At 51.9% G+C, this 16,050-nt stretch overlaps 2 gene segments (V, D, J or C); both read right to left on the bottom strand.

Annotated features, from left to right (window-relative positions):
* Nucleotides 1–6,567: 6,567 nt before the first annotated feature.
* Nucleotides 6,568–7,143, bottom strand: LOC114509436. The segment is given in 2 exon segments: nt 6,568–6,938; nt 7,047–7,143. Coding segments are annotated over 2 exon segments (468 nt in total).
* A 7,797-nt stretch (nt 7,144–14,940) lies between these two features.
* On the bottom strand, nt 14,941–15,553 carry LOC114509431. The segment is given in 2 exon segments: nt 14,941–15,368; nt 15,485–15,553. Coding segments are annotated over 2 exon segments (474 nt in total).
* Between the last annotated feature and the right edge of the window lie 497 nt (nt 15,554–16,050).

Raw genomic sequence — 16,050 nt, 5'->3', positions numbered from 1 at the left:
TTTTCACAAATCTGTGGCATTGAGAGATGTCTTTCCTGTGGCGGCGGACATAACAGACCTGGGGGCTTCTTTCAGTAATAGCATATCGTCCCAGGCCCCCCTTGTTTGTTCTGTAACAACCTCACTCCCCCTACCAGGAAGGTGGTGTCTCTCTTAGAGCCGCGCTGCCCTGGCTTCAGAGAGCATGACGGGGGGATGTGACACTGTCCTTCCTGCTCCCCTCAGTGTGTCCCGTCTCACCCCTGTGCCCCTTGCTGGCGCTCTTCACTCACCTGCAGCCCCTAGCTACTGTGAAGGCATCTTCCCACACACACAGATGCACAAACTGCTGTGTCTGGGAGGCGACGAGCCCTACACACTCTTCCTCCTCGGCCTTGCTTATGCCAGCCTCCTCCCCAGATGCAGTTTCAGTGCAATAGGGGCCCGGGGTAATCTCGCCGAGACTGCACACCTGAGTGGTCGGGAAGCAGCCCAGTGACGTGCACACCTCCCACCTCCCCCACCCACCCTGGATTCTCTTCACCTCTGGCCACAGGTCTGCCGACCTCAGTGTTCACCTCCTGTGGGCCCCTGACCTCCCCCACCCAAGACTGTCTCGTCTCTAACCTCTTTCTTCTTCAAGGCGCTGTGGCTGCCACTGAACACCGGCCACATGATCTGGTCTCAGCGGCCCAAGCCTCACCTCATGGGGAGTCTCAGTAAAAGCCGTGTGTGGGTGCGTTAGTGTCCTGATGTGCTTGGGAAACAGAAACGTTCTGCAGGAGGAAAACCGTTGGCATGGGTTGACAACCGAAGCCACTCCTCTCTTTGTTATGACATCAAGACTGACCTTGTGCGGGGCCTCAAATTCTGAATGAGACAACTCTATATCAAGAGCTTGTGTACGCAAACGCTCCAAGTTTGGATGGATACGTTTTTAGAAAGAAGCAGTAACTGTACTGTTGTATTCCAGAGATCCCCTCAGGTGGTGGGAGGGGTGGAAAACTGTTACAGAACAAACAAGGGGGGCCTGGGACGATATGCTATTACTGAAAGAAGGCCCCGGGTCCGTTATGTCCGCCGCCAGAGGAAAGACATCTCTCAATGCCAAAGATTCGTGAAAAGGAAAGGAAACGTTTATTTAATGCTATACAAACTTAAAGTAGTGACCTAATGTCTTCACCAAAAATCCTAAAGTCCCTTAAAACACCCACGAACAGACACAGTCCTTCCTTCCTTCCCCCTTTGCCCAGTCCGGAGGACCGTATCTCAGGGAAGGAAATAGGAGTCCATGGCTCAGGTAGTCCTCTGGTTCTTCCCAGGTAGTACTCCCTCTCGACTGGGAGACCTCCCTGGGTTCCCGGCACCCTCGGCTGAGTCACCGGGATCTCTGCTAAAACCAGGTGGTGGTTCCCCCTTCTAAAGCTGTGGGGGTCCCCACTCTGCCAGGCCACGTGGTTCTCTCCTCAGGGCTGCAGGAGTCTACACTCCATCAAGTCCACGTGCTTCTCCTTCTCCTCTCAGGGCCAAGGGAGTCTTCACTCTGCTAAAGCTGTGCGGTTCTCTCTTGCAGGGCTGCGCATAGCCCCCCCACCCCCAATGGCTGCCGCATCTCGGTTTAAATCCCGGCGCCAATCTTCCTCTGAAGCCCCATTTCCGGCTCCTCTCACAATTGGCTACAGCTGCCAGATTCTGGGCAGGTGTGGCCCTGTGGTGTGGAGCCGATTATCTCCAGACTCTTCTGGATCTTATTACAGATCCCTATTTGAGGCTCCCCTCTTGGCTGCACCCTGTTACACAACTACAGTTGGGAGATTCAAGTGGGAATGAGATTGTGAAGGGATTTGGTGCCGTTCTACTTGCTATTTATTCTCCCCACAGAAGGATACCTGGGGATGGAAATTATAGCGAGAACTTGAGAACTTTTTTTCTGAAATCCTAACGTGGAGACAGAGTTAAGACCTGAAGAGCCAGAGGGAGAGAGGAGGGGGCGAGGGGGCAGCAGCAGAGCAGGGCAGGGGAGGGCGGTGAGCGGGGCTGCTCAGTGTGCATCTGCCGCCGTTGTGACCACCTTTGCTGTCGGCTGGTTCACGTACAGAGAAAAGTGTGTCTATAGCCCGGGTGAATGTTAATACATCACTAGGGGCCTCTCATTCTAACACAGGACTCAGACTAGATGGCATGAGATTTATGATGAACATGATTGCCCTGGTTATTGTTGGTTGCTGCTGACAATAACATTTCTTCTTGATTAATCACTGTTACCCACTCCATGGGCACTTGAGTCCTGTTACATCACCCGAGGCTGTTGCTGGGACACCTTGGGAGTACTCAGGTAACAGGCATCATAGTGGGTTACTTTTCCACCTTCAGGGTCAGGTCTGACCACACAGGGGCGTCGCCTGCAGGTGTCATCACAGAGCCTTGACGGTACATGGGGCTCAGAGCCAAGGGCTCTGGGTCCAGAGGTTGTAGTCTCACTTCCTCGTCTTCTGAGCCACTGTGAGTCACTGTAGCTGCTCCCACTGCCATGAGGTGTGCCACAGTAATAGTCCGCCTCGTCCTCAGGATGCAGCCCAGAGATGGTCAGGAGCCCTGCGTTGGCCGAGGTGTCTTTGGATCCAGAGAAGCGGCTGGGGATGCCGGGGCCCGTGTTCTTGTCTGAGTCTGATTTAAACTGCAGCAGATACCGGAGAGGGCTCCCTGGCTTCTGTTGGTACCAGTTTATGTAGTAGCCATCAACACTGAAGCCACTGTTCATGGTGCAGGTGAGTCTGGCTGTGGCTCCTGGAGATGCAGAGAGGGAGGACGGCTGAGTCAGCACAGGCTGGGAGAGGGAACCTGCAGACACAGACACTTGTCAATTAGGGGGCAGAGCCAGGGGAAGCTTCTCAGGAAATGAGCAGGCAGAAAATAAAACAGAACACAGGCCTGGTCCCCGAGGCCCACCCCTACCTGTGCAGTAAGAGAGGAGCACGAGGAGGAGAGGAGTCCAGGCCATGGTGCACACAGCCCCTGAGCCCACAGTGGGGCTGGGCTGCCCAGGCCTCCTTTTCTCCCTACCCTCTGCCAGGGGAGGGGCTGTTCATGCAAATGTGTGTCCATCCAGGGGCTGCCCAGCCCCTCCCTGAGCCCTGGTGCTAGAGCTCAGCTCACACCCCAGACACAGAAGGATGTAGTTTGGCCTCACCCCTTTAAACATAACAGGGATCAGACAAGATCAGGTGCATTCACGGTAGCATGACCTTACAGACTATCTGAATGAACCTCCAACACTAATTGGAAGGAACATAAGCACCCGTATGGTCATGGCCCCATTACTTGCAGTCGCCAAGATATGGAAACAGCCTCAGTGTCCATCAGCAGATGAGTGGATACAATAACTATGGGACATTTACACAATGGAATACAGCTCGGCCATAAAAATAAAGTTTTACCCTTTACAACAGTATGGGTGGACGTGGAAAATTTTATGCTGTGTGAAATAAGCCAGTCAGAGAAAGACAATGAACATATGATTTCACTCACATGTGCAATGCAATGAACGAACTGAACTAATAAGAAAATAAAGACAGACTCTGAGATAGAGATCAGGGTGACAGCTAAGGGGGGAGGGTCAGAGGGTGGAGAGACTGAGCAAAAAGGAAACAGGATTCATGGACAGGGACAAGAGTAGGGTGATTGTGGGGGGAGGGGTGATTAAGGGGGACTGAATGATAATGGAAAAAATATAAGTAAAGAAAGGAAAAGCCTGGGGAGGAATCACCTGCTGAGAGAGCACAAAGGCCTTTGCTCAGAGGATCTGCCAGGCCACAGAGGACCCCTCACCAGAGTAACAATCAGTGAGTTCCAGCCCCTCCCCCAGCCCCAGGCTCCATTGAGTAAAGGGTCCTAGCTGAGCACCTGTGTTAGGAGTCCAGGACAGTCCCACAGCGCCCCCTGCTGATTGCAGCCCACATTCCTCACCATGGCCTGAAGCCCCAAGAGCCCTGCTGGTCTCTGCAGCTCAGCAGGTTGCACGTGGTTCCTTGGGCTTCATTCCTAAAACCAGAACGACTTTATGATCTAGAATTCCACTTGTGGGTATTTATCTGAGAAAACTAAAACATCTTTGAAACACATGTGCAACCCCAGGTCCAGGATAGCATTGTTATACAACAGCCAACATATGGAAATCACCTAAGTATCTGTTCATGGGTGAATGGCTAAAGATCATGTCATTCATAAGATATAATGTTAAATCAGTGTATCAATGTGCCTTTGAGAGAAATGAAATCTTGTCATTTGACATAACATGAATAAATCTTGGGGACATTATGCTTAAAAAGTAAGTCAGAGAGCAAGACAGGTACCATGATCTAACTTATATGTGTAATCTGATCAACAACAACAACAAAAAACTAATAAACACAAGATACAGAGAAGAAATTGGTGGTTGCCAGATGCTGAGGTAGGCTGGGACAGAAATGAGAGAAGAAGTTCCAAGGTACAAATTTGCAGTTATAGCGTAAATCAGGCCCTGGCCAGGTAGCCCAGTAAGTAAGATGTGTTGAGATGAGACAAGGCTGTGGGTTCAACCTGTGGTCAGGACACGTACAGGAAGCAACCGATGAATGTGCAAACAAGTGGAACAACAACATCCACTTCTGTGTGTGTGTCTCTCTCTCACTGTTTCTCTCCTTCTCTGTCTCCCTGTCTCTCTCCCACCCCTTTCCTCCCTCTCTCTCTAAAGTCATTTCTCCTAAGAAGGCATCGTTATTTTGTAGAGTGTTATAGAAGCCAATATCTGGGAAAAGGCAGACTCATCACACTGGGCACCATCATGTGCAATTCCACTCAGTGGACAGGACAATGAAATATTCATGAGTGAACTAGTGCAGGAACAGGCACATTTGTAAACATTTCCCACTGCAATCCTACGTGCCCATGAACCAAACCTGAGTTCATTCTTGTATCTGCAACTCTGACACGTCACTGCCGGGAGCATCACGCCTCCTCCCCCTGGTGATACCTGTCAGTTTCCATTAATAAGGAGAGTAGTCTGACTCCCACCCATGCCCACCCACTCACGTGATTATGTAAGGACAGTGCAGAGCACAGCCACACCTGCACTGTTACCTGTATCCCCCTGGGAATCCACTTTGTCACTCCGAGCACAGTTTTATGTGCAGTTTCCTTTGCTGGTAGTGTGACAGCAGCCCCCACTGTGACAGGTACTTCAGTCAGTAACATTTCTCCACACCCTTCCCCTCAGGGCAGGGGCTCACGCCTTCTCAATCTAAACTGATGGGCTCCTGTCACCCTTCGCATTCCACCAAGGGACCCTCAACCTCCTAACCTGCATGTCAAGTGCACACGTTAAGGTCTATCATTGTGTTTCACAGTTTTCAATGCATTTCACAGCGTCGTAGTGCCATTTAGGAGACATTACACTGTCATACAGAATAATTCAGTTGTTCCTTTTTGTTTTCACACAGTCAAATTTAAAACAGATGTTCCCACTCTCCCTACAGTTTTGCCTCTTCCAAAATGTGACATCATTAGAATCATGTTAAAAATGACATCACCTTTTAAACAGAAGCCCCTTGTTGGAGGACCTCATGGCTGCTCCCGGCTTGGGGTGAGCCCACACACAGCGCTAATACACACCCATGCACGGCCTGTCGGTTGCTCTCAGGGTGGGGAGACTGTTGATAAAGATACGTTAAACTTTCACATGCAGGTGTTTCTCTGAACAGAAATTCCGATTTATTTTTATAATGTCATTTTATTTACTGTAACTTTTAATTGAGATATAATTGATATACAATATTATATTAGTTTCAATGGCACAACATCATCAGTCTATGTTGATAAATATTGCAAATTCATCCGCAAAATGAGTCTACTTAACTTCCCTCACTACACATGGTAACAATGTTTATTATTTCTTGTGCTGCGAATGTTGGGGATCTGCTCCTTCAGCTGCGTTCACACACACACAGCCACAGCATCTCCGCCCCAGTCCCCGTGCTGTCCACGACATCTCCAGAGCATTCATTCCACAACTGGGAATTGGTTCCCTCTCACTGCCTTTACCCACGTGGCCACCTACTTCACCCCAGACCTTTGGGAACCACCAATCTGTTCTTTTTTTATGCTTTTACATGGGCATATATTACAGAAAATGTATTGAAACTCAGAAGACAAAACAAAGCAGTCAGCAGTGATTACACTGAAGGACATTATAAAGTGAGATGCAAACAGCTGACTCATCCTTCACCCACAGCACACACAGTGCTCAGGCCCCATGGTGGGTTCAGGGGCCCAACAAAATGTTTTATTTATTTGAACATCGCAAGAAAAACTGAATGCAAACCAGTCTTGAAGTCAACTGTCTCCATCGTGGGGGAAAACGGATTTTCAGTTTCATTTAGGACACTCAGTCTGGGAAAGTGCTGCTGTGAGTGATTGTGAAGACAGAAGGGAGAGAAGCATCCTCCAATCCCAGAGAGTGTGCTTGGGGGAACCTGGGCCAAAAACATCAGCAAGAGAATGAGCAGAAGTCACAGGGCACAGGCCAAGCCTGAGCAGCAGCTGCTGCAGGGTTCAGCCAGCTCCCAGATGACACAGGGGTTCTTGTCTCACTTCCCCACAGGCCTGCAGCACTGTGCAACCGTTGAGACTTTTATCATGGCTCTGGCAGTAATAATCAGCCTCGTCCTCAGCCTGGAGCCCAGTGATGGTCAGGGTGGCTGAGCTGCCAGACTTGGAGCCAGAGAATCTGTCAGGGACCCCTGAGGGTCGATTGCTATTAGCATAGATGAGGAATTTGGGGGCCTTTCCTGGGAGCTGTTGGTACCATTGCACAATATAACCCCCAATGTTGGAGCTGCTTCCAGTGCAGGAGATGGTGACGGTCTGTCCTGGGTTCCCCGACACTGAGGGTGGCTGAGTCACCACAGACTGAGCCCAGGATCCTGCAAAACAAAGACACACAGAGATGGTGATTCTGGGTCTGGAGACAAACAAGAAAGTACAGCATGAGTTTGCCCAGGGCCCCATCCCCTGTCCCCTTATGCAGTCACCTGTGCAGAGAGCCAGGAGGGTGAGCAGGAGAGGGGACCAGGCCATGGTGGAGTCCATCCCTGAGTCCTGCCTTCTGTGGTCCCACAGCTGAAGCATGGTTTCCCCCAAACCTCTCCCTTCCCTTTGTACTCTGAGACAGGAGGGCGCATTCATGCAAATGAATCCCCAGCCACACCTCCTCAACTATTTCATTCGTCCCTGAGTCCAAACCACCTACCCCTGCCCCAGGACCCTGTGCATGACCCCTGTGAGGTGGGGCTTTGTGAGACCTGTGCATTAGGGAAGTCACATCTCTAAGCCTCAACTGGCTGGTCCCAGCTCAAATCAGCCCAGTTCCCTCAATAGCAACACCTGAGCGCCCCCTAGTGCCCAGGCCCAGATCCCATTGTGTGTGGTGACCAGAACCCAGAAGAGACAGCCTCTGACTTCCCCTTTCTGTCCACTGAAAACTGCTTTACGGCCAGGCCAAGTGTCCTACCTTGTGGCTTCCCCATCACCCCAGGGCACATTAGCATTTAGTGCTGTCCTCAGAGACCTCAGAGTGAGCCTTTCCTCCCCTCCCTGGGCTGTCCGTGCTCACGAATGACATGGTGTCTCTAACATAAACCCATGAGCTAGTGTCAAGTCCAGAACAATGAGCTGCCCCAGGCAGGCATGTCCCCTGCCATAGGGTGAGCAGAGAAAGCTTCCACTGCCCCACTCCTCTGCCCCGTCCTCCTGCCTTAGAGCCAGGCCAGCCCCGCCCTCAGCAGCTTCCTCATTATCTCAGGGCAGACGTTTTGCTGTACACAGACACCCCGGGGCGAGTCTGTCCATGTCCTCCTTGGCTGTGCTGTGGTCAGGGCAGGGGTCTGGCGTCTTGTACAACCTTCTCGGAGACCAGGAGCAAGTCCAGAGCATGACAGCCCCCATAGTTCATGACCTGTTCTGTGTTGGAAACACATTTTCCCTTACATTGACCCTTCCTTTTCTGCCAGAGCTCTCTTCCCTGTGGAAACCCCAGAGCCTGAGAAGATGGGGGTCCTTCTGTCCAGGGATTTGGGGGTGGAGAAAGGAAGCCCCTGTGGATACCCAGTGGGCGGTGGTGTGGACCCCTCAGTGTCTGCCGGGATCTCCTCCTGGAACCAGTGAGCCCCACACGGAGAGCGTGGTTCCCTGTGAGACTCTGTGCCCAGGTCACCGCCATCCATCCTCAGGGGCCTCCCAACCTGACCTTGTCTGCTCCTTTTCCATGTGATCAAACACAGCACATGTGCACTAGGTTCCAGAAGAAAATGACTTTAACACTCAAACTGTTTTACAGGGGATGATGAAAACTGCGTGTGCACATTTGTTGAGAATGGTATAGGAGCCACTCTCTGGCAAAAGGCAGACTCATCACCATGGCGAGCCATCTCTTTCAGCTCTGTGGAAGGACGGGACAATGAAACACAGAGGAGCACAGTGAGGCAGGAACACGCACGTTTATGAACACTCCCATGTGCAATCTCCTGCCTCCATGACACGGAACAGGAGTTTTCTCTGCTGTCTGCAGCTCTAACACGTCACCACTTAAATCCGTCAGGCTCCTCCCCCTGGTGATAACTGTCAGTTTCCATTAATAAGGAGAGCAGTCTGGCTCCCACCTGTGCACACCCACTCACCTGGTTATGTAACCGCAGTGCACAGCACAGCCACACCCGCACTGTTAGCTGCACTTCCTGGGAACTCACTTTGTCACCTGGGCACAGTTGTATGTGCAGTTTCCTTTGTTGTTAGTCTGACTGGTGCCCCTCACCGTCACAGGAACTCCAGTCAGTAACTTTCCTTCCCCCACCTACCCAGGGCGGGGCTCATGCCTTCGATGTGCAAACTGATGGGTGCCTGTCACCTTCCACATTCCACCCCAGTACCCTCAGCCTCCTAAACTGCATGTCATGGGCACACGTTATGGCGTGTCATTGTGCTTCACAGCTTTCAATGCATTTGACAAGGTCACAGTGACTTTAAGTGTAATTACATTGTCACGTAGAATAATTTTATCACTCCTCAAGAAATACCCTGGGTTCACACAGTGACGGCTTCTCCTTCTAAAGCCATGTGTACCACAGGTGCTCATGCTCTCCCTACAGCTGTGTTTTCCAAAACGGGACATCATGAGCACCACACTGTGAATTGCATCCCCTCCTAAAAATGAGCCAGTTCTTGGGGAACATCACCGCTGCTCCCAGCTTGGGGTGAGTCCACACGCAGCTGTAATGCACACCCGTACACTTTCACGTTGGGGAGACTGTTCATAAACACACTTTAAACTTTCACGGGCAGGTGTTTCCGTGGACAGAAATTTGGATTTATTTTCACCATTTCATTTTATTTACTGTAACTTTTTATTGAGTTATAAATGACATACAATGCTATATTAGTTTCAAAGGTACAACATTGTTGTTCTATATGAATACATTGCAAAATCAACACCAGAGTCAGTCTAGCTGACATGTGTCCTCAAACATAGTTACAATTATTATTATCTCTAGTTCTGAGAATGTTGGGGGTCTGCTCCTTTACCTGTGCTCACACACGCACAGCCACTGCATCTCTGCCCCAGTACCCATGCTGTCCACGACATCCCCAGACCATTCATTCCACAACTGGGCTTGGTCCCTTTTCATTCCCTTTATGCACATGGACCACCCGCATCATCTCCCACCAACAAACTATTCTACTTTTATACTTTTTAAAGACTATATTTTGTACTAAAAGTCAGAAGAGAAAGCAAAGCAGTCAGCAGGGATTACACTGAAGGACATTACAACACGAGACGCCAGCAGCGCTGACTCATCCTTCATGCACAGCACACACGGTGCTCAGGCCCCACGATAGGCTCTGGGCCCAACACAATGTTTCCTTTATGTGAACATCACAAGAAAATATTAATACAAATGAGTCTGGAAGTCAACTGTCCCCAGCTGGAGGGGAGATGGACTTTCAGTTTTACTTGGTCCCTTGGTCAGGGAAAGTGCTGCTGTGAGTGACATTAGAGATAGAGGGAGAAGAGAATCCTCCCCTCCCAGACAAGGTCCCTGGGAGAACCTGGGCCCAGGACAGCGGCCAGAGAATGAGCAGAAATCACAGGGCACAGGCCGAGCCTGAGCAGCAGGAGCTGCAGGGTTCACCCAGCTCCCAGATGACACAGGGGTTCCTGTCTCACTTCCCCGCAGCCCTGCAGCACTGTGAGAGCACTGAGACTATCGTCCCATGCTGAGCAGAAGTAATTGGCCTCGTCCTCAGCCTGCAGCCCAGTGATGGTCAGGGAGCCCGAGGTCCCAGACTTGGAGCCAGAGAATCGATCAGGGACCCCTGAGGGTCGATTGTTAGTATTATAGATGACATTTCGAGGGGGTTTTCCTGGAACCTGTTGGTACCAGTGTACACTTCTACCCCCAATGTTGGAGCTGCTTCCAGTGCAGGAGATGGTGACCCTCTGTCCTGGGTTCCCTGACACTGAGGGAGGCTGAGTCAGCACAGCCTGGGCCCAGGACCCTGGAAGAGAGAGACACACAGAGATGGTGATCAGGAGTCTAGAGACAGGAGGAGGAACCCATCTTCCCAGTGTCCTTCCCCTGTCCCCTTATCCAGTCACCTGTGCAGTGAGCCAGGAGGGTGAGCAGGAGAGGGGACCAGGCCATTGCAGCAACCATCCCTGAGTCCTGCCTTCTGTGGCCCCACAGCTGAAGCAGAGCTTCCCCCAAACCTCTCCCTTCCCCTCTTCATACTCTGAGAGAGGGAGGGCCCACTTATGCAAATGAAATGCCCAACACTCTGCTATATTATTCCTCCCTGGGCCCAAACCCGGTGCCTCTGCCTGAGGAGGCCATGGGTGTTTGCAGGGTGGGGCTGTGTGAGACCCAGGGGTTGGGAAAGTCACAGCTGTTAGCCCAGGACAGAGGGCACTAGGCAGTGCCAGGAGGTGGGTAACAGCTCAAAACACCCTGGTCCCTTGAAACAGCACCCAAGCGCCCTCTAGTGTCCAGGTCAGGCACAGCACTATGTGACATGGTACCCAGAACCCATCAGAGACAACCTCTGCATCCCAGGGCTCTCTGTCCACTGAACCCTTGTAGGCCAGGCCAGGGGTCCCCTCTTGTGGCCTCCCCGTCACCTCAGGGCATTTAATGCTCTACTCAGCATTGTCTGGTAGTGTCTGTTCCCAGCTCCCTTGGGACTGGTCAGTGGTCAGGACTGAGGTGCTGTCTCTCACACAAACTCTTAGGCCAGTATCAAGCCCAGAGCAATGCCAGCCCCAATCCTATTTGCTGTCTGACCAAGACTTGACCGTCTCTGTGGTGGAGATCAGGCAGTGTGACTTAGGTCCTCGTCCCAGACCCAAGCAGTCCCTCCCGAAGCCCCTGGGTCTATGGGCAAAAGTGCCTTCGACGGCCCCGTGTTCAGCCTCCCGATGCTCACGAATATTCTCCACCTGAGCCTCAGCCTGTGGGGCCATGACCAGGCTGGGGTGTCATCAGGACAGTCCAGTGTGAAGGTGGGACTGCACCAAAGGCCACGGATCACGGAAGGGCCTCTGAACTCTGGGTCCTGAGGGACAACTGAGTGTAGGGAAGGCCCCCAAGTCTGGTGTCAGGCCCAGGGGTGAGGTGGGTCTGTGGGCCTGGCTGGGGCTCTGATGGAAGGCTTGCATCTCCTTCTCCTCCTCCTCTTGGGCTGGTGCCCTGGCTCAGCCCGGGATCCCTGCAAGTCTCAACACCCATCCTCACCCTCCTTCCCTCCTGTTCCATCTGCCTACAGGAGCCCAGAGGTGTCAGGAGAATGAGCAACAAGCTCTGGACACAAAGGAACAGTTAGGGACCCTGAGGGTTCAGGACACCAGTGTGACTTTTTGGGGCTCCTGTGTGGGAGCTGTTGGTGCCTGGACACAGTGCAGCCCGACTCAGCGGCTCCTTCCAGGGCAAACGGAGTTGACGTTCCAACCAGGGGGTGGCCAGTTAGCGGGGACAGTCCAGACCACCCACAGGGCCCTGGAAGGGACCACGGGGCACATCTGAGGAGGAACCCAGCCCTGAGAAGGCCCAGTGACCCTGCCTGCTGTCAGTCAGTGGAGTTTGTGACACATGGATCCCAGGAACAGTGAGGAACTTGTATTGTCCCCTCTGCTGACACCCACCCGAGCGCCCTCTCAAGGGGACGTGCATTTAAATCAGTAATAACATGTAAAGGAAAGTGTTTGTATAACCTTCCTGCTCAGTGCTGACGGTTTACTGTGTTTGTGTGTAAGCAGGTATATCACAACACGTTAAAAATTCTTTTTTATTGATTGCTGAATATTGTGTTTATTTTCCTACAGACATTGTCAGATAATTTTTTTAGTATTGGGACCAGAATAACATATGTTATGAACTACTTTTTAAATTATACACCAATTTTATTAATTGTAGACTAGAAATTTTAAATTATTTTTAAGGAAACTATCAATTTGGTCTCTAGACTCCTATCTACAGATGGTAGTTTTCCTCACTTTAAACTTCAATGGACTCCTCAGCTCCGAATCTTTTCATTTTTCTTGCTTCTGTTACAGATTTGACACTTCCGCAGTCACACGTGTCATGGCAGATGTGTCAGCAGCCAGCACGAGGGCCCACGACTCCAGGGTGGTCTTGTGTCAGATTCTGGTAGGTTCCTCACTCCTGAGCTGAGGACATTGGCATCAGCCTCCCACTGACCCCTCCACTGCTTGCCCAGAAGGGGCCTGTGTCCCCGGGTAAAGTATCTGCCTGGCAGAATGAACAGACTGGGAATGTGAAACCAGAAAGGATTCCCTTCTCCTCAACACCAGAGACACTGGGAAAGTCTTCAGATCCTCGGAGGGCGCTCAGAGATTGAACAACCGAGTCACTTCTGACATGAAGTCACATGAAGGGAAGTGAGCACAGATGGTGGGACCACAGAGGGAGGGTGGGGGTCGTATATTCAGTCCTCACGCTGGAACACACTGATGCAAACATTTTCTACCAGGCCCTACACATCAGCCTGTTCTCAGGACTGGATGTAAAACTCGTGTGGGAAGTGTTCTTTGCCAAACCTGAAGCCAGACTTTCCATTGAAAACGCTCTGAGACACATGTCCCAGGTCACCCACTCCAGGGCTACTGCTGTCCCCGAGCCACACTGTCCACGTCTGTGGTGCTGCTTCGGCAACAGGTGACCTTGTTCCTGAGACCCAGCCCCACGTGGTGGCTGCATGAGCCAGCACAGCCTGCAGGCAGGAACTGGAAGACACAAATAAAGAGGGAGTGAGATGTGGGGCCCCTGCTTCTTTGTCCCCAGATTAATTTTCTCAAGAACCAACACCCCCAGAGGTTGTGATGGTTCCAATGGGCTCAGAGTGTCGATGAGATTTCAGGAACTTTGTGTGTCAAAATCACCCAGTTCTATCCCTGCTGCTGCCTCTGCCAGGACAGTAGCTCTTGACTGTCTGTCCTGGTCCCAGGCCTGAAGGAGGCTGGGTGAGCAGGGAGAGATGCAGGACCTGTGTGCACAGGGCAGGGACCACACTGCAGGGAGGGGCGGAGCTGGGGCGGGAAGCCTGAGGGAGCCTGAGCCTCAGGGAGCTTCACCTGCATCGGGTGTGATCGGTGAGGAGGAGGGGAATCCAGGACGTGGGGGAAACAACCTGAGCCCTGATCTAGGCCCGGGAACCAGCCTCACACCCTCAGCCCCCTCCGCAGCACATGTGCTGGAAGATCTCGCAGTTAACTAACCGCACGTCCTTCCATTTGGGAGAAACTGTTGTCTCGGGCACACTGACAATTTGGAACCACAAACTAGGATATTTCCTTAAGTTTAAATTTCTTGTCATGTTTTTTTCTTTTCACTGTATCAGAGTATCCTTTCTTTCAGATTGACCCTTAAGTATTTCATGTGTATGTTGTTACGAATAGTCCTGGAACCGAACAAGCCAGTTCTGGTGCCTGCTCCAAAGAAAGCCAATTGGTGAGGCAGGAGCTGGTGCAAAAGACCGAGGTTTGTTTAGGTGCCTTGGGACCTGGGAGATGGGTGGACTCCTGAGTCCAAGCCCATGTCCCCTTCCTGCTCAAGCCCAAAGTTCTTACAGGAGTAGGAAGGGAGGGCTCTTCTCTTCTTTGCTACTGTCTTGTTGGTATTCGGTAGGTCGGGTGATGTCCATTCATCTTACCAGCTATTGGCAGCTCAGTGTAAGTGTGTTGCTTAACCTTTGTCAATAGGGAAGAGACTCCCCGAGTCCCTGACTCTCTCTGGTACCTGGGTCAGTGGGGAGGAGGTGAGGGCTGCAGGACACTCTGTCAGGGACCCTGGAGACCCGCAGTCCTCAGCCCACACCCTGATGCTGGACAAGGTGCCCAGGCATCCTGGGGAGCCCATTTGGAGTCCCGGGAGCATCCCTGGGTCCCAGCCTGCCCACCTGTGCTCTGTGAAGCATCCACATGGCCCATGACTCACAGTGGCCAGCTGGGACCTCACTTCCACTGGCAGCAGCCTATGGTAGCAGTGCTGCTGTTATTTTTACATTCTGAAAGCTCACTGCTAGTATATACAACAGGGTACAGTTCATGCCGACGTGTCGGTTTGCATCACCCAATTCAGACTTGAGCACTCAGACTAGAATCCTGTCTCAGCCGCCCCTCCAGCCTGAGCTGGCCTTGGCCGGGATCAATGTGACTTAACCTCCTCAAATGTCTCTGATGGGAAATGGTTCTCTCTCAGCAAGGAATTTCTGTCTGTGAAACAGTTAACACAGTGAGAACATATGGGCAAGACCCGTTCTAAAGGTTGCACTGAAGGAAAAGACGTGCCATTGTCAGAACTACTGGTCCAAGGAAACTCAGGCGCAGAAGGAAGATCTGACCGCACAGTCAGCGCTGAGCTAGAGCGGGTCAGAGGCACCGGCCAGGGCGGCTGCACTGGGACTGGAAGAGCAGAGAGGAGGTTTCTGTCGCACTTCCTGCTGCATTTGAAACACTGTGCAAGTCTTGGAGTTCCGGTCCCATGCATCACAGTAATAGTCAGCCTCGTCCTCGGGCTGCAGCCCAGTGATCTGCAGAACACCGGAGTTAGTTGAGCTGTCTTTGGATCCAGAGAAGCGGCTGGGGACCCCAGAGCCCTGGCCCTTGTATGAATCTGTGTCGTAGTACAGCAGATACTGGGAAGGGCTCCCTGGCTTCTCCTGCCACCAGGCTATAACATAGCTGCCAACACTGAAGCCACTGCTGAGGGTGCAGGTGAGTCTGGCTGTGCCTCCAGGAGATGCAGAGAGGGAGGGCAGCTGAGTCAGCACAGGCTGGGAGAGGGAACCTGCAGACACAGACACTTGTCAGTGAATGGGCACAACCAAGGAAAGCTTCTCAGAGCTGGAGCAAGAAAGAGATAAACTTTGGAACTGAACCCTGTTCCCGCAGGCCTGTTCCTACCTGTGCAGTGAGAGAGGAGCACGAGGAGAAGAGGTGTCCAGGCCATGGTGCACACAGCCCCTGAGCCCACAGTGGGGCTGGGCTGCCCAGGCCTCCTTTTCTCCCCACCCTCTGCCAGGGGAGGGGCTGTCCTTGCAAATGTGTGTTCATCCAGGAACTGCCCAGACCCTCCCTGAGCCCTGGTGCTGGAGCTCAGCTCACACCCCAGACAGAGAGGATGGAGTTTTGCTTCACCACCTTGAGAGCCCTGGGGGGAAATACCCGTGCCACCACACTAGGTCTCTGCTCAGGGGACTCTGCCAGGCCAGAGGGGAGACAGGTGCTGCACCCTCTTCAGAGACCACAAAGCCTGACCACCAGGCCCTCACTCCTGGGAGTGAACAGTCTTCTCTGAGCAGCTGTGTGAGGACCTCAAGGCTGTCCCACAGCACCACCTGCTGGTCATATGTGTAAAAAACATTTTAAAATAACAAAGCTAAGATTGCTAACCTTTATTTAAAAAATAGATAAAATGTATACTTTCCTAGGAAGATGCAACACCAACCACATCAAAAATAAAATAAATA

Source organism: Phyllostomus discolor, chromosome 13, assembly GCF_004126475.2.
Source record: "Phyllostomus discolor isolate MPI-MPIP mPhyDis1 chromosome 13, mPhyDis1.pri.v3, whole genome shotgun sequence".
Classification (NCBI taxonomy): Eukaryota; Metazoa; Chordata; class Mammalia; order Chiroptera; family Phyllostomidae; genus Phyllostomus; species Phyllostomus discolor.
The sequence above is the reverse complement of the archived record's forward strand: the minus strand, read 5'-3'. Positions and strand labels throughout refer to the sequence as shown.